The sequence below is a fragment of the Carcharodon carcharias genome, chromosome 30, assembly GCF_017639515.1.
Source record: "Carcharodon carcharias isolate sCarCar2 chromosome 30, sCarCar2.pri, whole genome shotgun sequence".
In the NCBI taxonomy this organism is placed as follows: Eukaryota; Metazoa; Chordata; class Chondrichthyes; order Lamniformes; family Lamnidae; genus Carcharodon; species Carcharodon carcharias.
The window spans coordinates 16,591,332-16,615,123 of record NC_054496.1 but is presented as its reverse complement, the minus strand read 5'-3'; the positions used below and the strand labels follow the sequence as shown (position 1 = coordinate 16,615,123).

At 43.7% G+C, this 23,792-nt stretch overlaps 1 protein-coding gene across 10 annotated transcripts in view; it reads right to left on the bottom strand.

Annotated features, from left to right (window-relative positions):
* Positions 1-23,792, bottom strand: part of LOC121271327 (dedicator of cytokinesis protein 7-like) — a 151,893-nt gene that overhangs the window by 4,152 nt on the left and 123,949 nt on the right. For 5 of the 10 annotated variants that reach the window (XM_041177255.1, XM_041177253.1, XM_041177259.1 and 2 more), the window contains 9 exons: positions 21,117-21,260; positions 19,305-19,436; positions 16,393-16,407; positions 11,750-11,875; positions 10,896-10,985; positions 7,501-7,737; positions 5,461-5,604; positions 986-1,092; positions 306-473 (listed from right to left, as the gene is read on the bottom strand). In XM_041177255.1, coding sequence (XP_041033189.1) covers positions 306-473; positions 986-1,092; positions 5,461-5,604; positions 7,501-7,737; positions 10,896-10,985; positions 11,750-11,875; positions 16,393-16,407; positions 19,305-19,436; positions 21,117-21,260 — 1,163 coding nt within the window. Of the gene's footprint in view, positions 1-305; positions 474-985; positions 1,093-5,460; positions 5,605-7,500; positions 7,738-10,895; positions 10,986-11,749; positions 11,885-13,447; positions 13,518-16,392; positions 16,408-16,961; positions 17,211-19,304; positions 19,437-21,116; positions 21,261-23,792 lie in introns of those variants that run through there. The other 5 variants (XM_041177262.1, XM_041177256.1, XM_041177257.1 and 2 more) reach the window with 4 other exon arrangements.

Sequence of the window (23,792 nt, the reverse complement as noted above, 5' to 3'; positions counted from 1 at the left end):
GGTGAGAGGAGAGCACAAGCGAGGGGGTGGCGAAGAGCATGAGTGAGGGTGGGCAGAAAGCAAGTGAGAAAGTAAGGGAGCAGAAGGAGAGACAGAGAGGGAAGCAGAGGGAGAGAGGATTTTTTAATAAAATATTCAGCCCTGAAGTTGACTGTGAGTCAGGAAAGAAAAGAGAGAAAGAAAAGCAAAGTTGATTGATCAATTCATGGGCTGATGAAACCCAAGCTTCAGAGGTGGAACACAATCTTAGCTAAGTCAGTGTAACCTTGCTCTCAGTCCCTGAGAGCTGTACATGGATCCCTTACCGGTGGCTTGTGGTGGGTATAAGAGCCTTGTATAACTGGGGGATCTTCCTGTTGATCATTGGCTGTAGAGACTCCTTCAGTCGGTGATAGTTACGCTCCAATTCTCGGTGGTACTCTTTCTGGTCTGCTCCAATCAGAGTTTTGTTTTTGCGTAAGGCATCCTCACATCTACAGATGAAAACACTGGTTACACGGGTTTGTCATGTGAAATTTCGCATTGTCACACAGAGCAGCTTTTGTGATACCAAGTGCCATTTGACATTACAAGGCCTACAATGTTACCAGGAGATACTTTAAATCGTTTGTAGTTCACTGCACTTCTTGATCTGGGCTACATTATAGTGATAGAGTGAAGGTCAGACATTGCTTTGTATTAAGGAAAACCGGCCATATTGTAATTAGCAGCCACAATTCTTCTTTAATTTGCATTCACCAGTCTGATGCTGGCCAAAACTGGTGCATGAAGAGCAAGTTCATTGACTCCTGTCTCAGCCACAGGATGATGCACTTTGTGGGATGTTTAAGGGAAAGGTTTAGTTGTGGAGAAATTAAGGAAGAGGTCTAAAAGGGGCAAGTCACAATGCAGCTGCTGTTTGTATAGTTTAAGGAAGTTGTGAGCTGTAATGCAAAGTTAATCTTTTGTTGACTGGTACACTGTAGACACAAAGATACTGACATACCGCTTCATGAAGTCTTTGAAGCAGAGGCGTAGCTTATTGTGATGTCGGAAGAGCTTGGGATCATCCGGAATGTCTGCCAGGAAAACTTGGGCCACTTCCAAAGGCCCCTGAGAAAATTCCAGAGAGAAACCAGGATCAACTAGGGACAAATGTTACAAACTCCACAATCTCAAAAACTGCTGTGATTTAACTATATGCTAATTTGACATACATTACAGTCTGGATCGAAGGGAATACAGTTTACACAAACTATAGTTTGATTCCATCTCACTTCCTCTTGGGAATACACTGACTCTGGAGTACGGCAGCACAGATACCAGCTGTTCTCTGTGCAGCTTGTTCAAGTTGCTATTCTTCATTTACTAGACTAGCTAATGAGTGTCTGGAGGATCTTGACTGTGAACATAGGAACAGGAGGAGGCCACTTAGCCCTTTGAGCCTGTTCCGCCATTCAATGAGATCTGTGAGCTAACTCCACATACTTGACTTTGCCTCATATCCATAAATACCAAATGGTTAATTAAAATCCATCAATCTAATTTTTAAAATTAACAATTCAACTTGGACCAATTAACATCTGCAGAATTAACATCTTCTTTCACTTTTCTGTGCAAAAGTGTTCCCTATTTTCAGTCCGGAAAAGTCTGGCTTATTTAGACCATGCCTCCGGTCCCAGACACTAGTAGAAATAGCTTCTCTCTATCTACCCTTTCTGTTGCCCTTAATATCTTGAAAACTTTTCACAAATCATCCTTAACCTTCTAAATTCCAGGAAATACAACCCTAGTTTGTGTAATCTCTTCTCAAAATGTAACCAAGCATAATTCTGGTAAATCAATGTTGCAATCCCTCCAAGGCCAATAAAACCTTCCTAAGGTGTGGTGCTCAATTCTCCAGGAATGGTCTAACCAGGGCTTTGCATAGTTAACTGTAAAATAATAACTTTAGCAAACGCCAGACCTGTGCTCATCCAACATCCACATGCAGGTAAAGGACAGTAGCAGAACCCTAGTTTATGATGTTTTCTCTTCCCTCCCATGCCACTCTGCTAACCGCCCTCTCCCCACCTTCCACTCCCAGACACTCTAAGGCCAATTAAAGAGCCTGGGCCACCGCCCTGTACGAGAACAGCTAATTGAGCGAGGAACAGAAAGCAAACCTAGAAGCTGTGTATGAATTGCTCAGTACCTCATTGGACAGTACATATTATCTACTTATGCCATTCATGCCTCATCTGTCAAGGAACAACAGTCCCACTAAAAGGTGCACTTTATAGCATGAATTAGGTAAGAAAACAAACACTCGTCATAGAATCCAACTAGGATTTTACTTATTACATGGCTAGAAGCTTCAGAACTTCTTTTGCCCCATCACATCACTGGGGAGTGCCTGAAGGAAACATGATAATAGGAGGCATAATCCAGGCTGTCCTAGGCTCACTGGTAAAGGAGGAAGTGAGGCTCAGAGCTAACCAGCTCAAGATCTTCTGCAGTGGTGGGAGGGCCATTTGAAATCCTTAGGTTCAAGGGATAAGTAGGTAGGAGCAGACAAAGAGCTGAGCTGAATGTAGAGAGGAAGGGAACAGGGAAAAGGCAAATAATTTAAACCAATATTTTGCATTGGTCTTCATGGTGGAGGACACTATAAACATCTCAAAGATATCAGATAAGCAAGGAGCTAATGGGAGGAAAGATCTTGTAACAATCTCTATCACGAGGGACAAAGTATTTGACAAACTAATGGGACTAAAGGCAGACAAGTTGCCAGGACCTGATGGTCTGCATACAAGTGTTTTGAAGGAAGTGGCTGCAGAGATAGTGGAGGCATTGGTTGAAAAATTACAGAACTCACTGGATTCCAGTTAGTTCCTAGTGGATTGGAAAACCGCTAACATGATGCCCCTGTTCAAGAAGGGAGGGAGACAAAAAGCAAGAAACTATAGGCCAGTCAGCCTAACATCTGTCGTTGGGAAAATGCTCAAGTCCATTATTAAGGAAGAAATAAGCCGGACATGTAGAAAAGCTAAACGCAATCAAACAGAGTCAAAATTGTTTTGTGAAAGGGAAATCGTGTTTGACAAGCATGCTACAGTTCTTTGAAGATATAACAAGCAGAGTTGATAAAGGGGAACCGGTAGATGTAGTGTATTTGGATTTCCAGAAGGCATTTGATAAGGTGCCACATAAAAGGTTATTGCACAAAATAGGAGCTCACAGTATTGGGAGTAATATATTAGCATGGACTGAGGATTGGTTAACACACAGAATACAGAGAGTCAGGATTAATGGGTCTTTTTTAAGTTGGAAAGATGTAACTGAGGGGGCAGAATATAATGAATCCAAATTTGCTAACGATACAAAAATAGGGGGGCATGTTGTGAAGAGGACCTAAAGAATCTGCAAGGGGATATAGATAGGTTGAGTGAGTGGGCAAAAACCTTAGCTGATGGAGTTTAATGTAGGAAAGTGTGAGGTCATGCACTTTAAAAATAGGGAGGTATTGCTACAACTGTACAGGGCGTTGGTGAGGCCACGCCTGGAGTACTGTGTACAGTTTTGGTCCCCATATTTAAAAAAGGATATATTGGCATTGAAGGCAGTTCAAAAGAGATTCACTAGGCTGGTTCCTGGGATGAAGGGGTTGACTTATCAAGAACAGCTAAACAGGTTAGGCCTTTATTCATTAGAGTTTAGATGAACGAGGGGTGATCTTGTTGAAATGTACATGATTCTGAGGGGGCTTGACAGGGTACATGTTGAGAAGATGTTTCTATTAGAGGGGGAATCTCAAACTAAGGGGCATAGTTACAGAATAAGGGTCACTCATTTAAAACCGAGATGCAAAGGAATTTCTTCTCTGAGGGTAGTAAACGTCTGGAATTCTCTACCCCAAAGAGTTGTGGAGGCTAGATCACTGAAAGTATTTAAAGAGGAGGTAGATAGATTTTTGAAACATCGGAGAGTTGAGGGCTATGAGGAGCTGGAACGAAAGAGGAGTTAAGGCCTGGGGCAGATCAGCCATGATCTTACTGAATGGCAGGGCAGGCTTGAGGGGCTGAATGGCCTACTCCTGCTCCTATTTGTTATGTTATGAAGCAAAATCCACACTGTCTGACCAAAGGAGGATTAACTCAGGCAGCAGAGGAGTGACTCTCATCAGCCTGGGGCTTGACGACAATAGAAGGTGTAAAGGATTAACATCAGAAGCCCAGCCAGTGAAGCCCAGCCAGCGAAGCCCACATCACATGAATGAATAAAAAAAAATGATGCTGGTGTAATAATGATGTCAGATCACATGACTGAGAAGAACGAGAGAGATCTGGGAGGAGAAGGGGAAGATGACCTCGTGCAGACGTCCAAATGTGTAAACACTTGCTGTAAATAAAAAGTAATGGTTTTAAGAAATTACAGACTCGAGCAGCATACTTTAGGAGAACAGGCAATCCTCAAAATCCGTCTAGACCCCAACCACACAACGAAACAGAAGAGTCACCCCAGTCAGAAGAACTGACTCCAACATCTGAGCTGAAAGTGGAAGGGTTACCCCAGGCAGCAGCAGAAGTGACCATGATACAGGTGCTGAAGGTGGAAGAGTTAACCCAATCAGGTGCATAGTCCCAGACTGGAGGTGGAAGTAGTAGCAGGTACATAGAGGAAAACAATAAGACAAAGCCCACAGATCTGACATTATTACAATAATAATACTTTACATATTGTTACAAACTACTAGGAAAAATATGAGGCATGCAGAGAGTTTGAAACAGTAACAATTCTGCGGGCATTTGGCCAAATTAAGCTTAAAAGAGCAGCATAGATGGGTGTTCTGGCACTCCATGTAGAATTAATCAGGGACAGTGTTACTTAATCCTTATAACCATAAACACTTCTGTCAGTGCTCATCATTGTGTTGTTTGTTTTGTGTTGTGGTGTATGATTAAAGTGCAAGGAGACAATTTATACAGTACTTCACGGTTTTGTCCTAACTGTCTATACAGGTGTAGCAGACACATGCACCTAGTTATAGAGTGTACACTGTGCCAAAATCTAAACATGTTCATATCAGAAAATTGTTCCATTGCACACATTGTTATCCATACCTCAGGCAGTGCCAGAATTTAAGAACATGCAGACACTTCAATACAAAAAGAAAGCATAGACATTTTGTCTGTCAAAGGAATGCGCAAGCGCTTTAACCGAATACAGAGAGAGTGTGCAGGCACTTTACCTGAATACAGAGAGAGCACGCAGGCAATTTACCTGAAAACAGAAAGAGAGCGAGCAGACACTTTACCCGAATACAGAGAGAGCGAGCAGACACTTTACCCGAATACAGAGAGCGCGCGCAGACACTTTACCCGAATACAGAGAGCGCGCGCAGACACTTTACCTGAATACAGAGAGAACAAGCAGGCACTTTAGCTGAATAGAGAGAGTGCGCAGGCACTTTCCAGGCTACAAGGAGCGCAGACACTTTACCTGATTGACTGTGGTCCCCACACTTCCCTGTAATACCATCTGCAACATCTTGGCATCAGCTGGTTCCTGGTGTGTGGCAAAAGCCAACTCCTGGGTTTTCTTTTGCATATCCTCAATCGCTACTTCAATTGGGATTAAGATAATCTGAAATTGGGAATACAGGATAGGAAATCTAAGACTGCACACTACATTCTTTCTCCAGAACCACATTCAATGGTTTCTTGTCTTCTCTACATCACTGACCTCCCCCAGTGTTCCACTGCACAGCTTGAATTCCCTTTGTCACATGAAAGATATGGATGAGGAAGGCCATTCCACCCAAGCGCCCTGACTTTTCTTCTTACTCCAATTCTCATCTTTAAATTCATGTCCCCTCCACCACGGTGAACTATTTGTCTGGATCAGTTATTTCAGTTCCTTTGAATGTGATATTCAGCAGAGGTAACACTCAAGGGTGGATGAAGACAATCTGCATGTCCAGCAGGCATAGCACCAAGGGTGATTTTGCCAACCTGTGACAAAGATGACCAGTGCTGCAGGGTCTGTCAGTCACACAGTGATAAGGATGCATACTGGTGAGGGGCTAGCTACAGAAATGCACCATCATGTGGTCAGTCAGTCAATTAGAACCCAAATACTCTCTTGGGCAATTCCTGACAACAGGTAAGACTGAGTCAGGAAACTTCCTACCAATATATCCAAGGAGAGTTTCAGTCCACTGCAGATATATAGCTGACCATCTCTAGTGGACACTCAATGTCGTTGTTCCCTTAAGGTGTTGGCCATGGCTCAGTTGGTTGCACTCTTGCTTCTGAATCACAAGTTTCCAGGTTCAACCATACTCCAGTGCCTGAACACAAAAATCAAGGCTGACATTCCAGTGCAGTCCTGAGGAGGTGCTTTCTTTCGGATGGGATGTACTGAGGGAGGCCCCAGCTGCCTGCTTGGTTGGATGCATAAACTCACGTGGCACTACAGGATAATGTCTGTTATCCAGCATGTCCGGGAATGGGAGGTTCCGGTTAACTAAGATGTAACGTTGAGTTCTGCCTTTTCATCCAATGAGAAAGCTCTAGGATGATCACGTGGGTTCTGAGATCTCACGAGAGGTGCGAGAGCACATGAATCGAATGAACGGCACAGAGTGGAGATGGTGCTACAGAGCAGTGGGAAGCTGAGACTGGAGTGAGGACAGATCACCGATAAGTATTACCAGTGAGGTTGACATCTCCAATCAAAAAAAAGACCTGAACCTGAATTCCAGATTATAGAGAATTTTGTTCGGTAGGGTGCCGGATTACAGAAATTTTACTGTATTACAAAGAAGCGCAGGGGGAGTTCTCCCAGGATCCTGGTCAATATTTATCCCTCAATTAACATCACTAAAACAGATTATCCAGTCATTATCACGTTGTGGCTTGTGGGAAGCTTGCTGTCCCGCCACGTTTTCTACATTACAACAGTGACTTTAGCAGTACTTTATTGGCTGTAAAGTGCTTTGAGATGGTCATGAAAGGCGCTATATAAATATAAGTTGGGCAATTGTTTATTTTGCCCAATTCGGCATTTACAGATGTGAATTTTTTTGTGACAATTCTCCTAGCGGGTTTTAAAAAAATAAGAATCAAAGAATGCAGGACATAGTGATTAAACTTTCACCTCTGGAACATGGGTTGAAATCCAGCTTGGAGAAACTCAGTGAAGATATGATCTCATTCTGATGAGGAACAGATGAACAGCATTTGCCTTACACTTTAGTGTCAAGGCTACAAAACTGCTTGTAACCTAACACTCTCACTCAAGCATGGAGACAGTACGGTAAGCACAAAGACTTCATTGAGGATTGAATGGTTTGTTCAAGTAATGTATAGTGAGGGTTTGAAACTATAATTAGTTAACAGATAGGGTAAATGCTCTGCAGGTTAACAGAAACCTCTCATCACGATGAGAACAAACTGCCTCTTCAACCCCCCCCCCCATACTGTCCTTATGGATTTGGTAACACTTGTATTCAGTGACATCTTGGCACAGGGCTCTTACCTCTTCCTTATGGATGACATTGATCCTAGTTTTGATATAGGGGAAGGCGTGTGAGGTTGTGAGTATTGTCTTCCGTTTGTACTGCTCATGCAGGTCTCCATGAGCGCGGCCATCTAATGTAAAAGGCGTGCAGTACATGAAACAGCGCAGGTTATAGTTCTTGTCAAAGTAAGTGATTCTGTCCTTCATCTCGTAGGTGTCAAAGAAAGGCTCAACATATGTGATCTGTATGTATGCCTGAAAAAGACAAAATGGGCTCTTCAGAACACTTTCAAATTCAGTAGGTTAAAGGTTAGACAGAAAAGAGACAAGGTCAACACAGAAAATACAATAAGCAAACAGGTTGATTGCCCAACCAGTTTGTGCTGATATCAATCCTTTAGCCAAGAAGCATCCTAACTGATGCGCCCATCCTGTTCCCGATCCCATTGCCAAGTCTCTGCTCTGTCACCAACTCTGGTACAAAATTCCACAATCTCACAACCCTATTTAAATAATGTTTCTCCTGCTCTCTGTACCAAATCTCTCATTTAATATTGCATGAATTTCCCCTTACTCTGGGCCTCTCAACAACTAGACACGATGTGTTCTTATCTACCATGTCCTATCCGTTCATTAATTTTGAACACCTCTATCAAACGAACCTGTAACATTCTAATAAAGACTCAATTTTTCAAATCTTTTTGTATTTCCTAATACCAGGAGGTAGCCTAGTGAATCTAAACTGTATCCTCTCTATTGCCTTTAACATTCTTCCCGTGATGTGGAATCCAAAAAGGCACCCGCTATTTCCACTATGCTTTTGATAAGGTTTTATACAAATTTGTGTGTGGCTCATTTGGTGGCACGAGGACATCTATATCTGTCTGCGGTTGCAAATGGATACCAATAAACTGAGTGAGTGGGCAGAAATAAAAAGTGAAGTAATACTTAAACAGAGAATGACTGCAGAATTCAGACGTGCAGAGGGATCTAGGTGTTCTTGTGTATGAGTCACAAATAGTATGCAGGAACAGCAAGTAATCAAGGAGGCTAATGGAATGTTATCCTTTATTATGAGAGGAATTGAGCATAAAATAAAGATGTTATGCTTCAGTTATACAGGGCATTGGTGAGACCACATTTCAAACAGTATGTGCAGCTTTGGTCTCCTTATTTAAGGAAGAATGTAAATGTGTTGGAGATGGTTCAGAGGAGGTTTACTAGATTGATACCTGGAATAAGCAGGTTGTCTTATGAGGATAGGCTGGGCTTGTTTCCACTGGAGTTTAGAAGAGTGAGGGGCGACTTGATTCAAGTATAAAAGATCCTGAATGGTCTTGCGGAAAGGATGTTTCCTCTTGTGGGTGAGTCCAGAACTCGGGGGCACTGTTTTAAAATTAGGGGTTGCCCTTGTAGGACAGAGATGAGGAGAATTTTTTTCTCTCAGAGGGTAGTGGGATGTTGGAACTCTCTGCCTCAAAAGGCAGTGGAAGCAGGGTCACTGAATATTTTTAAGGCAGAGGTAGAGGTAGATAGATTCTTGTTAGGCAAGAGAATCAAAAGATTATCGGGGGTAGATGGGAATGTAGAACTTGAAACACAAACAGATCAGCCATGACCTTATTGAATGGTGGAGCAGGCACGAGGGGCTGAATGGCCTACTTCTGCTCCCTATTTCAAATGTTCGTATTTTCTCTTCATTTAGATATTTAGTAATTTGAATTAAAGATTTCTACATTTTCCTTACCACAGATGCTAAGAAAACTATAATCATTTACGATAGCTTGTTGCCCTTTTTCAAAAAATGAACAATCCCCTTTCCTGAATCCTATTCGAAGCACGAAATATAATTCCTAGAGCTGCTGCTATTTTTCCACAAGTTCCTTTAGGCTTATCCCATCAAGGTCTGGCACATTGTGATCCTCTACTTAAACACCTTCTCTAATATTTACCTTCCATTTAACATCTTGCTTTTAACTAATTTATGATTTACCTGTTCTTCACATAATACCGTGTGATATTCAATCAACACTGTGGGTGTACTGACACCATGTGGACTGCAGCGGTTCAAGAAAGCAGCTCACCACTACCTTCTCAACTGCAATTAGGGATGGAAAATAAATATCGCTGCAATTTTTATTTATCTTGTTAACTTTAATTCCTTATGTATGCTATTGTGAAATTTCTAGCAATAAACAATCCGAAAGCCAATGTAATCCTTGAAAGTGCACATCAGTGCAGGAACTGCCCTTTAGAATGACGGCACAAAGAAGGTACGAACATTGATTAAGAGCAAAAGAGCCGCTGCAATATAATGGCTACAAGAGCAGGCCAGAGGCTAGGAATTCTGCGGCAAGTAACTCATCTCCTGATTCCCCAAAGCCTGTCCACCATCTACAAGGCACAGGTCAGGATTGGGACTGAATATTCTCCACTTGCCTGGATGAGTGCAGCTCCAACACCATCCAGGACAAAGCAGCCCGCTTGATTGGCACCACATCCACAAGCATTCATTCCCTCCACCACCAATGAACAGTGGCAGCAGTGCGTACCGTCTACAAGACGTACTGCACAAAATCACCAAGGTTCCTCAGGCAGCACCTTCCAAACGCATGATCACTACCATCTAGGGGGGCAAGGGCAGCAGATACATGGGAACACCACCATCTGGAAGTTCCCCTCCCAGTCACTCACCATCCTGACTTGGAAATATATCACTGTTCCTTCACCGTCGCTGGGTCAAAATCCTGGAACTTCCTCCCTAACAGCACTGTGGGTGTACCTACACCACACGGACTGCAGCAGTTCAAGAAGCAGCTCACCATCACCATCTCAAGGGCAGTTAGGGATGGAAAATAAATGCTGGCCTAGCCAGCAACATCCACATTCCATAAGTGAATTTTTAAAATTGGCATATTGCCTCCGGGTCACTGACTCTAATATGACTTAGACTGGCATGAAGCAAGTCTGTTCTGTTAACTGTCTATAAGGACCTAAGGTGAAATGAGCATAAGTACTCTGAACTCAGATCCTAGTGGGTGTGCACCACAGAAGACCCCACTATTTAGGGACTAAATTAGCAATTTCACGCAAGGAGGCCACAAAATGGCAGGCATGAGAAGTTTCAGATTGGTACTGTACACAAAGTCTTTAGTGTTTGGAACAAAGGCACACTGTTGATCAGAGCAGAGGGAATTTAATGCTGCATCTGACAGAGGTATATACCACGTGGAGCCCCATAAGGTGACACCAAAATCCTTCACCTTGACCAGCAGAGTAAAGGCATACAATGGTTACTCAAATGCTGTGCACTGTAGGACTGACTTGAGTGCATGGGTGTTAAATCAGCTGGTCAGGTTTCAATAGTGAGTAATTTTCAGCACTGTATAATGTACTACCAAGATTGCTATTACCTTGTTAGGATCCAGTTTAGCTTTGTCAACCGGATTGGAATCTTTAATAATCTCAACAGCCTCTTCACCAAACTGGTCACGGTAGAATTCCTGTCACAATGCAGAACAGTATGCTTTAGGGATAGCAATGTATAGATTCCCCTTTAAACTCAGAAACAATCAGCAAGCCTCCTGATGTTGCTGTTATAGGTCCAAAACTGCACTATTTGCAGCATCTGTCTATACTCCTTTACAATCAATATGCTGTTTCATCCAACCATCAGTGATCATCAGTCCTGAGCCTCCCTGCATGAATGCTGAGTCACAGTACTGTTAAGTCATGCCCGTGTACACACAATATTCATTGAAGGTGCTATAGTTAATATTTTACAGTCCCAGAGTCACATCACTGTCAGAACTAGATGTCAACTTTGTCTCAGTGGGTAGCACTCTCGCATCTTAGTCAGAAGGTCATGAGTTCAAGTCTCATGCCAGAGAGGAGCAGAAAATCTCAGCCAATACTTTAGAATGGTGCTAAGGGAGTGCTGCACTATGGAAGTGCTTTTTTGGATCAGAAGTTAAACTGAGGTCACCTCCTAGGTGAATGCAAATTACTCCATTACACTATTTTGAAGAGGAGCAGGGGAGTTATGCCTGGTGTCTTGGCCAATGCTTATCATTCAAACATCACTAAAGAGAATATCTTGTCATTATTACATTACTGTTTGCTGTGAGCAAGTTGGCTGCCATGTTACCTACATTGCAACAATAACTGACTACACTCAAAAAGTACTTCACTGGCTCCACTGTGATGTCTTGAGGTTGTGAAAAGGCCTATAGAGTTTCTTAAAGCTGGATTTGCTAAACTTTCTCACCTCAAGTCGGTATGAAATCTCTGCTAGCTTGGTGATCGAGGGCTCCTTGTAAACAAACTCCTGCTCGTCCAAATCTCCAAATTTACAACCATAGAAACCCACTCGGAAGTAAGTCCCAAACATCCTCTTCAAGTTCTGTGCAAAGTGGAGAGGGTAGAATGTTAACAAACAGACAGCAACTTGTTCAATCCTCCAACTACCCTCTACTCTCAATGTTTTTCTTCAAAATTTAGCCTTAGAGTAGGGATTTTAAAAAGCACCCATTAGTTGATAAGGCGCTCGTCAGGGCTGAAGACTGCACCTTACCTTTAAGGGTTTTGTTTGGCTAGCCAGCAGATATTGTTTGAAGACCAATATTGCTTTTGTTCATCCTTGTTAAGGTACTTTGCTTCAGATTAATTTGTTATCCCACTAACACTCAACTGTTGGGAACACAACTAAGCCCCCTTCAGAAGGGCACGCCCTACCGCATCAGTGTGATATTTTTAAAGTTCCCACACCAGCCTCTCTGGCCTCTTCAAATTGCGCAGAATTAATTTTCTGATGTAGCCAGACAGAAATTGGCTAAGCAGATTTCAGTTACTCCACAAGTCTGAATTGGATCACTCATTTCACTCTTCATTTGCCTTCCAGAAAATAATTTCTGATGTAAATGGCTACAACTGCCAGGAAACAGTCAAAGGTGCGCCAGTAATCCATGCTATTAATCAAGAGTATCGCACAGCCTGATGATGCCAGAGAACATTCAGAAAACGCACAAAATGGTTTTAATTCCACTAACACTCTCTGGGATAAAGGGAAGTCCATTCACTGGGTGTAAAGCAAATGGTAAAAGGTGAAGCCTGATTGAAATTGTGGCCCTGATATTAATGGGGAGACCGGTAGCAGCTGAAGAACTCAGCAAGGCTGGGATGTGCAGCCCAGATAGTGGCAAGGATTTAATTGAATAATTTTGAGCAGATTTCGGGCCGATAGCCAGACTGATTGACCAGTGGGCAGGGGTGATATGTAGCAACAGGAAGCCACAGCTAAGAAATCTTGGGGACAGTACCCTGTAGTCAGTAGTGGTGAGTGGAGAAGACTCATGGTCATGTTCCAGGGAGGCAGAAGTTCAAAGTTGGTGGGGATTATGGCTTACGTGTCTGTAACACTGGAAATGGGTCATTCTGCACCCTAACTTTTTGATCAATTTTTGTTCCTATCAAGTTGAGGAAGTTTGTGGTGAGGAATGAAACCGAACTTCAATACTAAGTACAATACTGAGTAGGTGTGGGGTAATGCTCCCCTTACACTACCTGAAGAATGAGACTTGACCCTTTCTTCGCACCTCTAACTTCACCAATACATTATTTCCAGATCTCACACTTCAATGGGCCACGGTACTGAATGACGGTCCTGGACTGTGGGTGACACTGACTCAGCTCCAGACACTACTACAGACTTATTTCACAGGACAGGCCAACTTGCAGCAGAGAGAGGCAATGTTCATTATGTCAGCATGGGTGGGATTCAAACCTAGATCCTTTGACTGAGAGGCCAATGTTTAATACATTGTGGTGCTCTTTCTTCCCAAATTCCCTGAATTCTACTTGATCGAAAATTGATAAGTCATTTGCACAGATAGCAGACCCTTACGAGGGTATTTTGAAAGTTAAAGAAATGTCTGAGAATTGAGACTTGAAGCAAGAGGTGACTGACCGAATGACAAACATTTAGCAGATAATTTTCAGTTCATTTTAAGCAATCTTCAGTACAAGATACAAAATCACTATAAATTTTTAAAAAAATAGCAACTTACCGCAGATGGAGTGAGGGGACAGTATGATCAGCAGCAAGTGGAATAAAGGAGAGAGCACACAGAGAGAATCATCAACTGACAGACTTTACACCAATCACCATTATATACACAGGTGGCTTCCCGTGACACCAAGGTGCGAGCGCTGCTGCCAAAATGGAAAGTATCTGACCAGCCATCAACATCGCAATGATAACACCTACTGCTTTCATACCTCATTTCCCTCCTTCCATCCCACAAGATGTCTCTGCCCCTATTTAATTCACAAGGCGCTGGGTGACCAGATGAACAGGTCCCTACTGAACAGTAAATAAGCATTGTTCCTTACAGTTTGAAAAGGGCAAGTAGGTGGACTTCAGTTTTCAGCACGATGGTATTCCAAGCTCGGACTGTGTTTACTTCCGACTGGCAGCAGCAGTTTCACCAAAGGGTTTGTCACAGGGAAACCCCCCCCCCACCCCGAAAACAAATGTGAGGCTCAATTTTGGTTGAAGAGTTGGCACGCATTACGGTTACAGCTTCCACTGAGGTCAGTGGAACATATTATACTGCCCAGTTATGTCACAAAGCACAGGCGTTTCCCCCAAGCAGAGTTGGTTCTGAACCAGCTCTGCAAAAATAATTACAGACTACAGCCCCAAGATTAGAGGGACTCACCAGTCCCGTAGTGTCAGGTGAGCTCAATGCTGCAGTAAGGCTCTCAGCCTGAAACCCCACCCTGGTCACTTCTGCAGCTTTCACCATCTGCACCTCCATTTAATGTTTCAACATACTAGGAAGGAGGTTACCAGAGGCAAGGCCTGCTGGATGACAAAAGCCCACCTTTTGTAAGGCACCACGGTGGAATTACTTTACTCAGAGCTATCACATTTCAAACATGTCTATATTCCTAACTGACCACTAAGTGAAGGACACAAAAAAAAACACAATCTAAACACCACACTCAAAATGAACAAAAAAAATCATTAATCAGGAGCATATCCCTGACTACATGGCCCACAGACTCAATACTAACAGGAAATCATTTACCAGCAGCCTCTATACCAGTGCTGGGTACAGTAACTTCATTAAAGCACCCAGCATCCTGCCTCATGCTTTAAAGTTTTCTCCTCCACACTGACGTAAAACCTGCTGGCTTGCATTAATAAACCACCGCTTCCTCCAGGCAGTACACACTCTGCATCTGGACACAAGCTAGTTAAGGTGCTTTGTGACCCAAGGGCTAATGGCTTATCTGCCCACAGTCCCACACAGCCACAATCAAGCAGCAACCTTTTCCAACACATCTTGTGATTGGTTTGGATCCAGCAGAACATTATTCCACATTTTAAATTAATCAAGATTTTCACCCACACCCTCCCACATTTCTTTTTGGTGAATGATCCAAGTCAGAATTTGGTCTGATGTTTCTATGCAGGTTTTCAGAAGCACAGGAAAGGAGCAATACGCACATTAACTACCCTTTCCCACTCCCGCCGAGTGATGGAAGGAAGCCAGCAGATGTGTTATCAGGTGTGCTGCAAACACAAGCAGAAATGGCTGTGTGAGCCGCAAGGTGGGCTTGATGGAAATTATTCAGTTATACCATGACTTGAATGTCAGTGTTATGAATGATGTGATCACGCTGGGAAACATCAGTCAGTCAGCAAAACAGGGTGACAATGGAACTGTCAGGCAATGTGATATTAACTTAAAGCACTCTTCAGGCAGCCCTCTGGATTTAGCGGTTCACTAAAGAACACTGAGGCACTCCTAGGAATCCTTAATAGAAACTCATTTGCCCCATCAACAAATTTTGTCTGGACAATTTAAAAATCTGAGATTCCCTCCATAGGCCAGGAAGTTCCCATATAACTGATCCTCAAAGACCTGAGCATCCTAGCTATCCTTCCTAGTCTGAGGGATAAAGGAGTCTGTAAATGTCTTCAACACATCATCAATACTGCTCCTGGGTCAGCATTATGCACATGGTCCCAAACTGCAGATGGTCTTAGCTCCTACATAAGGCAGATAAAATTCACCCTTCAGGTGAAGGCTATGTGGAAACATTTCGGGGCAAGGTTCAGGCTCAGCCCTCTTAAGCAGTGTTCCAGTTTTTCCTTGTCTCCTGGTCATAAACTACAGCCTGGTTTTGAGAAATATCTAATCCCCGGAAGTGTAAGGTCATTTAGTGGCTGAATTATGTAGACCAGAAACTCCTGGTTAGAAATCCTAGTCTGTGCTGAATTAACTAATCTACACTGGGATTTCATTAGGGGGCCCTACAACTGGCCTTGGCATTCTTGCCTCCTCAGATGAGAGAAAATTAGCTAGGGTTTTGATTCCTGCCCCCTAATCAATATGCATGTAGGTGGCAAGTGGGGACAGCATCAGACTGGCTTTGTACAGCTCACAATAGTCTGCTGACACTAACTGTCTGGGTATCATCAGGGAAGAACTGGGAAGTGTGTGGCAATAGGAACTGAACATCAACAATAATTCAGCATAAGGGCAGAAAAATTAGTAACCTTTTTAAAAATAGTAAGTAGAGTGAGCTGAGCAGCCTGCCTGCTGATCTCAACTAGGAAATGGTGTAATATGAAGGAAACACAAAGTCAGGAGGAAATTGTCGAAAATGGTGTAAAAATAAACACATTAGAAATTAATAAGTTTTCATTTCTCCCTCCCACCCTAGACAATCCAATGGCTGCCTGAAGCAACTTCCGAAGTCTGCACTCGGAATTAGTTAGAACAGGAGATATTTCCCAGTCCGAGTGTACATCATCTCCTCACGTGACACAGCCAAGGCATGCAAAAAGCACCATCATCATACAAACAATTCAATCCACACTGAGTACATGCAGCCTACCTCCCAGCCAGAACTCTGCACATGGACAGAGAGGGGGAAGGGGAGAGATAAAGCAAGAGAGACAAAATTCACCGATCAATGAATACTCAAACAGATCCAGGACTTAACACACAATTCGGAGGTACAGAGTACACTCACTATGATGCTGCATTTCAGAGCCATTTAAAATTTGCAATCAAGAGGATGGTTTATAAGGGTATTCTGGTAATGTGGAGTCTAAATTGCACATGAGGCAGTGTTGCAGCATATGACCGACACGGCCAGGGGTATATAAACCAACACAGGTTTACATGTGTACATCAGTCAGCATCACAGTGAAGGAGTTTATATCAAAATTACAGTAAAGGGTTTACAAGTCAATGTCACAGTGAGGGGTTTACATCAGTCAATGTCACAGCAAGGGGCATATATTAGCCACTGGGACAGAAAAGGATATACAACTGGTATGATTGCAAGGGGTATAGAGTCAGGATCACAATGAAAGGTATGAATCAGCCAGCGCCACAGTAGGGGGTATAATGCGGCCAAAGTCACTGGCAGAGGAAGGGGGAGGGGGAGTTATAAATTGCTCAGGATCACAGTGTAGGGTATGTATCAGACAACACTATAACATAGAGGCACTGTAGATCGTCATTTGAAGCTCTGTCTTTTCCCTCCACCATCAGAAATCATACCTGAAACCACTGCCTCCAATTATCAAGTCACCCATGCAGCCTGTGGTTAGTGTCAGCATGAAGATTATAAATGCTTCTCCTTTACATTGATCAAATCTCTGGGTCTTTCTGTTGCTGTACCTTTAAAACTTTGGGCACCTGTGCCTTCAGGGCAGGAGGAAGTGAGATGAGGCGCACCAGGAAGTGAGTTCATGGCCACAGGGAGCAAGGTCAAGGCCAGGGAAAGTACAGTTAGAGTTCATACCAAACCTTTGGAATTAACACTCATCATCAAAACTGTGCTTACTGATTAGAACCAGCATGAGGAATATATGAAAAGGTTCACCAAAATTACACAGACCTCTCTGGCAGTGAATTAGGGAAAGAGGAACTCAGGACATCGTCAACAAAACTCTGAAACCAGTAGGCCATCACAGAGGCGACCTCAGTTTTTCCAGTGATGTGCCAAGCATTGAACAATGTTGAACATTTTGACTGATGGGGTTAATTCCTACATTTGGGACTGGTTTGGGAAAGGGGCCAAACTTTTAAATTTAAAGATAAAATTATCAAGAACCAATATTAATTTTTAGGATTTTTCTTCTATGAACTGCTTACATTTTTTTCAAAGAATACTCAGCAGATTGAAGTGTGTGTTTTTTATTTTTATTTGGATAGTTGATACAAATATTGTGCATTATTTTAGCATCACCCCCTATGCTGTTTGAAGGGTGGCCATGTAACAAATACTAAGCAATTTGGATTTTTTGTGATCTTCTGAGATGACAGTCACTTATCTGTGCCCTCCACTTTCAACTCATCTGGGAGAGTGAGATTTATGATCTGCAACAGATCGCAAACCCTTATGGAGCTGTGTTTATCTTTCAAGAGGGCACGTGTCAGAATTGCTTACACTGTTAAATCAACACAAGTAATAGTCACTCGCTGGGCTCAACAGCTCGGATTCCAGTCGCCTATAAGCCGATGGCGCAGGGCCTTTTGAAGCAATGTTGTAATGCTGTCGTGCCCTTTATTTTAGTCACTGAAGAGTTGTATGTGGGGTTCTAAGAGCAATGGAGCAAACATCACAGCTATGACTCAACCACAGGTTTTTGGAATTTGCTCAGAACATTTTAAATGCAGCTCAAACTTCCATTAGTTATTTTTATAGACACTTTTACTGACACTTAGACAGCTATCACTGGCCCAATTGGTGCAGCAGCCAGTGGCTCATCTCTAAACACTAAAGCAAGTACACTTATGCCACCCTATGGCAGGTGTAAATACTGCAAGTGCTCTGCCACTGCTTTTTAAACCTTTCTCTAATTCTGTTTTTCCCTCTACACGGGATAATACTGTCACAAGCAACTGCACACGCCTATGGGTTGCAGCTGGTGAAGTGGTAGAAAGCTGCAGCGACCCTAGTCATTGGGACTACCAAGGCTTTGTGGCCCTTAGCTCATCCAAAACTCTGTTATCCATATCCTAACTTGCATCAAGTCTCATTCATCCATCGCCATCGTGTTCGTAGACCCAAATTGACTCCTCGTTCAGCAAAGCCTCAATTTTAAATTCGCATTCTTTTGTTCAAATCTCCAAGGCTTCGCCCTCCGTATCTTGTGCATCCACTTGCTCTCTGATATCTCTGCAGTTCTTAAATTCTGCCCCCTTGTCCAATGTTCATTGCTCCATTGGTGGCTATGCCTTCACTGCCTAGGCCCCAAGCTCTGGAATTCCTTTCCTAAACCTCTCTACCTCTCCTCCCATAAGACGCTCCTTAAAACTTATCTCTTGGACCAAGATTTTGCTCACGTGTCCCAATATCTCCGTGGTTTGTGGTCAAATCTGCTTTGATAACCCTTCAGTGAAGGGCTATGGGACATTTTGCTACACATCATGTGATAAAGTTAGATGAATTTGGGGTGGTGACTAAGGCACAGGTGAGATGCCATCTCAGAGTGAGGGCGGTGGAAGAAGAATAAGGTTACATTGCAGCCAACTGAACAGCAGCACTGACAAGTCCTGGGAGCAGACCGTCTTCTCTCCACACCCGACTCTCTATGACTCTTTGCTTAGAGTCGAATATGTAGGGATGGGTGCTTTACGTGGAGGGCTTTTAACCAAAATGGTTGATAAGGATATCCACCCCCGCTCTCCCGGCTAACACTGTATAAGTCTTCAAAGGAGTAAATTAGAATTATTTATTTTACACATTCCATTTACTGAACTAAACACAGCTACTAGGTTGATATAAAATACCTGATTAGGAATTTTGTTAAAAGCATCCTGCAGTTTTCCGTGGATTGTTGCCAGTTTCTTACTGTCCCGGTTGGCTTCATGGATTGGGATCAGGATCTTGTACACTTCATTTACAGCTTCATACATCCCAGCCTAGTAGGAAAAAAAATCACAATCAACATTAGAACTGAACAGCAGGATGGAAAGCTCCACGAGTCCAAACTGACGAGTAGCATCACCTCTGGTGGTTCATCCTTAGGCACTCAACAACCTCCAGATATCTGTTTTCTAATGAGGAAAGAAATCAGTGCAGGAGATTTGCTGTTAAGTTAGATCTACATTACACTGCTACAGCTTGGCCCTATAGCACAAGTATATGCTACCTCAAAGGAGACTAACAGTGTAACAGGTAGGCTTTCCCCCACTGTACATTACACTCCTATGGAAGGAGCTGGTAGCTTGAACAGTACCTATGGGAAGGAAGGGGCCTGAAGGGTGTAGAAGGGTGTTAAGTTAGATCTACATTACACTGCTACAGCTTGGCCCTATAGCACAAGTATTTCATGTCACAAGGATATGCTACCTCAAAGGAGACTAACAGTGTAACAGGTAGGTTTTCCCCCACTGTACATTACACTCCTATGGAAGGAGCTGGTAGCTTGAACAGTACCTATGGGAAGGAAGGGGCCTGAAGGGTGTAGATTCAGTTGATAATGTCGGCAAATGCCTGCAGGTACAGGACACGGATCCCCAAACGTACAGTCAGAGTAAGTGGAGTGCAGTTGGGCCAAAAAGGGGAAGGCACTGGGCTAGTAATCCAGGTTCCTCTGGGGACACAGGTTCATTCCCATCACGGCAGCTGGTGGAACTTAAATACAATTAATTAAATTCTAAATCGATTCAATTCACTCCACATGATATCAAGAAAGGGCTGAAGACACTGGATACTGCTAAGGCTATGGGCCCTGACAACATTCTGGCAATAGCACTGAAGACTTCTGCTCTAGAACTAGCTGCATGCCTAGCCAAGCTGTTCCAGTACAGCTACGACACTGGCATCTACCTGGCAATATGGAAAATTGCCCAGGTATGTCCTGTCCACAAAAAGCAGGACAAATCAAACCTGGCCAATTACCGTCCCTTCTGTCTACTTTGGATCATCAGCAAAGTGATGGAAGGGGTCGTCGACAAGTGCTATCAGGTGATAATGACTCAGCAATAACCTGTTCACTGACACACAGTTTGGGTTCCGCAAGGGCCACTCAGCTCCTGACCTTATTACAGCTTTGGTCCAAACATGAACAAAAGAGCTGAGTTCAAGAGGTGAGGTGAGAGCGACTGCCCTTGACAACAAGGCAGCATTTGACCAAGCATGGCATCAAGAAGCCCTAGTAAAACTGAAGTCGATGGGAATCAGGAGGAAAACTCACCACTGGTTGGAGTCATATTGAGCACAAAGCAAGACGGTTTTGGTTGTTGGGGGTTAATTATCTCAGTCCTGGGACATGGCTGCAGGAATTCCTCAGGGTAGTGTCCTAGGCCCAACCACCTGCAAGCTCCTCTCCAAGTCACACACCATTCCGACTTTGAACTATAATCCCCGTTCCTTCACTGTCACTGGGTCAAAATCCTCGAACACACTTCCTAACAGCATTGTGTTTGTAACTACACCAATTGGACTGCAGCAGTTCAAGAAGGAGGCACACCACCACCTTCTCAAGGGCATTTAGGGATAGGCAATAAACGTTGACCTAGACAGTGACATCCACATCCCATGAATGAGCAAATAAAAAAACAAAAAGAGTGAAAATGCAGTGAAACTTATTTTTATACCATTGTGAAGGAGGCTGCTGCTTGCTCCAGCAATCCCACCAGGCCAGCTTCCGTGAAATATTTCCCAGCACAAATACCTTCTTCATCGGGAGAAAGAACATCATCTGATACAGCTGATTCCTCAAGAACGTTCGATGATATGAACTTTGGGGGAGAAAAAAAAAGCACAGAATTATAAACATGTAGTGAAACAGATTTTTGATCCCAATGTGTATTTGTATAGTGCCTTTACATCCCGAGGCACTTCACAGCAGCATTGTAAAACAAAATATGGCATTAAGCCACATGAGGAGATACTAGGTCAGATGACCAAAAGCTTGCTCCAAGATGGAGGTTTTAAGGAGTGTCTTAAAGGGGAAACAAGATAGAGAGGTAGAGATATGCAGGGAAGGAATTCCAGAGCTTCGGGCCTAGGCAGCTGAAGGCAAGGCCTTCAGTGAAGTGAAGTGATTAAAATCAGGAATTCTTAAAGTGATTGGAATTAGATGGGCGCAGATACCTCGGAAGGTTGTGGAGCTGGAGGAGATTACAGATGTTGGAGAGGGGTGAAGCCATGGAGGGACTTAAAAACGGGTGAGATTTTTTAAATCAAACCGTTGCTTGACAGGGAGCCAATGTAGGTAAGGAACGAAACCAGATAGACCACCAGCATCGACCTAGGCACCGGAAGCGACAATGGTAAATTCAGCCCTGTCGACCTTGCAAAGTCCTCCTTACTAACATCTGGGAGCTAGTCCCAAAATTGGGAGAGCTGACTCACAGACTAGACAAGCAACAGCCTGACACAGTTATCCTCACGGAATCAGATCTTACAGCTAATGCCCCAGACACCACCATTGCCGTCCCTGGGTACGTCGTGTCCCACTGGCAGGACAGACCCAACAGAGGTGTCGGCGCAGTGGTATACGTCGGGAGAGAGTTGCCCTGGAGTCCTCAACATTGACACTAGGCCCCATGAAGTCTCATGGCATCAGGTCAAACATGGGCAAGGACAACTCCTGCTGATTACCACCTACCATCCTCCCTCAGCTGATGAATCAGTGCTCCTCCATGTTGAACACCACTTGGAGGAAGCACTGAGGGTGGCAAGGACACAGGATGTACTCTGGGTGGGGGACTTCAATGTCATCATCAAGAGTGGCTCGATAGCACCACTACTGGCCGAGTCCTAAGGGACATAGCTGCTAGACTGGGTCTGCGGCATGTGGTGAAGAAATCAACAAGAGGGGGAGAAAAAACATACTTGACCTCATGCTCACCAACCAGCCTGCCACAGATGCATCTGTCCATGACAGTATTGGTAGGAGTAACCACTGCACCATTGTGGAGATGAAGTCCTGCCTTCACGAGAATACCCTCCAACATTTTGTGTGGCACTATCACCATGCTAAATGAGATAGATTTCAAACAGATCTAGCAACTCAAGACTGGGCATCCATGAGGCACTGTGGGCCCCAGGAAAAGCAGAATAGTACTCGAGCACAATCTGTAACCTCACGGCCTGCATATCCCCCACTCTACCACTACCCTCAAGCCAGGGGATCAACCCCGGCTCAATAAAGAGTACAGGAGGGCATGCCAGGAGCAGCACTAGGCATACCTAAAAACGAGGTGTCAACTTGGTGAAGCTACAACACAAGACTACTTGCGTGCCAAACAGAATAAGCAGCAAGCGATAACAAAGCTAAGCAATCCCACAACCAATGGATCAGATCTAAGCTCTGCAGTCCTGCCATATCCAGTCGTGAATGATGGTGGACAATTAAACAGCTCACTGGAGGAGGGGGCTCCAGAATAGCCCCCTCCTCAATGAATGGGGAGCCTAGCACATCAGCACAAAAGATAAGGCTGAAGCATTCGCAACAATCTTCAGCCAGAAGTGCCAAGTGGATGATCCATCTCGGCCTCCCCTGGAGGTCCCCCGCATCACAGATGCCAGTCTTCAGCCAATTCAATTCAATCCACATGATATCAAGAAATGGCTGAAGGTACTGGATAGTGCAAAAGCTATGGGCCCTGATAATAAGACCATAGACATAGGAGCAGGAGTAGGCCATTCAGCCCCAACGAGTTTGCTCTGCCATTCAATGAGAATATGGCTGATCTGATAATCTTCAACTCTACTTTCCTACCTTTCCCCCATAACCCTTAATTCCCTTACTGATTAAAGATCTGTCTATCTCAGCCTTGAATATATTTAACGACCCAGCTTCTACAGCCATTTGCAGTAAAGAATTCCACAGATTCACTACCCTCTGAAGAAGAAATTTATCCTTATCTCGGTCTTAAATGAGCAACCCCTTACTCTGAGATTATGCCCTCTGGTCCTAGATTCTTCCACAAGGGGAAACAACCTCTCAGCATCTTCTCTGTCAAGCCCCCTAAGAACCTTATGCTTCAATGGGTCACCTCTCCTTCTTCTAAACTCCAATGAAGCCCAACCTGCACAACCTCTCCTCATTAGAAAATCCCTCCATACCCTGGATCAACCTAGTGAACCTTCTCTGGACTGCCTCCAATGCCAATGTATCTTTCCTTTGATATGGGGACCAAAACTGTTCACAGTATTCTAGGTGTGGTCTAACTAGTGCTTTGTATAGTTTTAGCAAGACTTCCCTATTCTTAATAGTCCATTCCCTTTGAAATAAAGGTCAACATTCCATTTGCCTTCCCTAT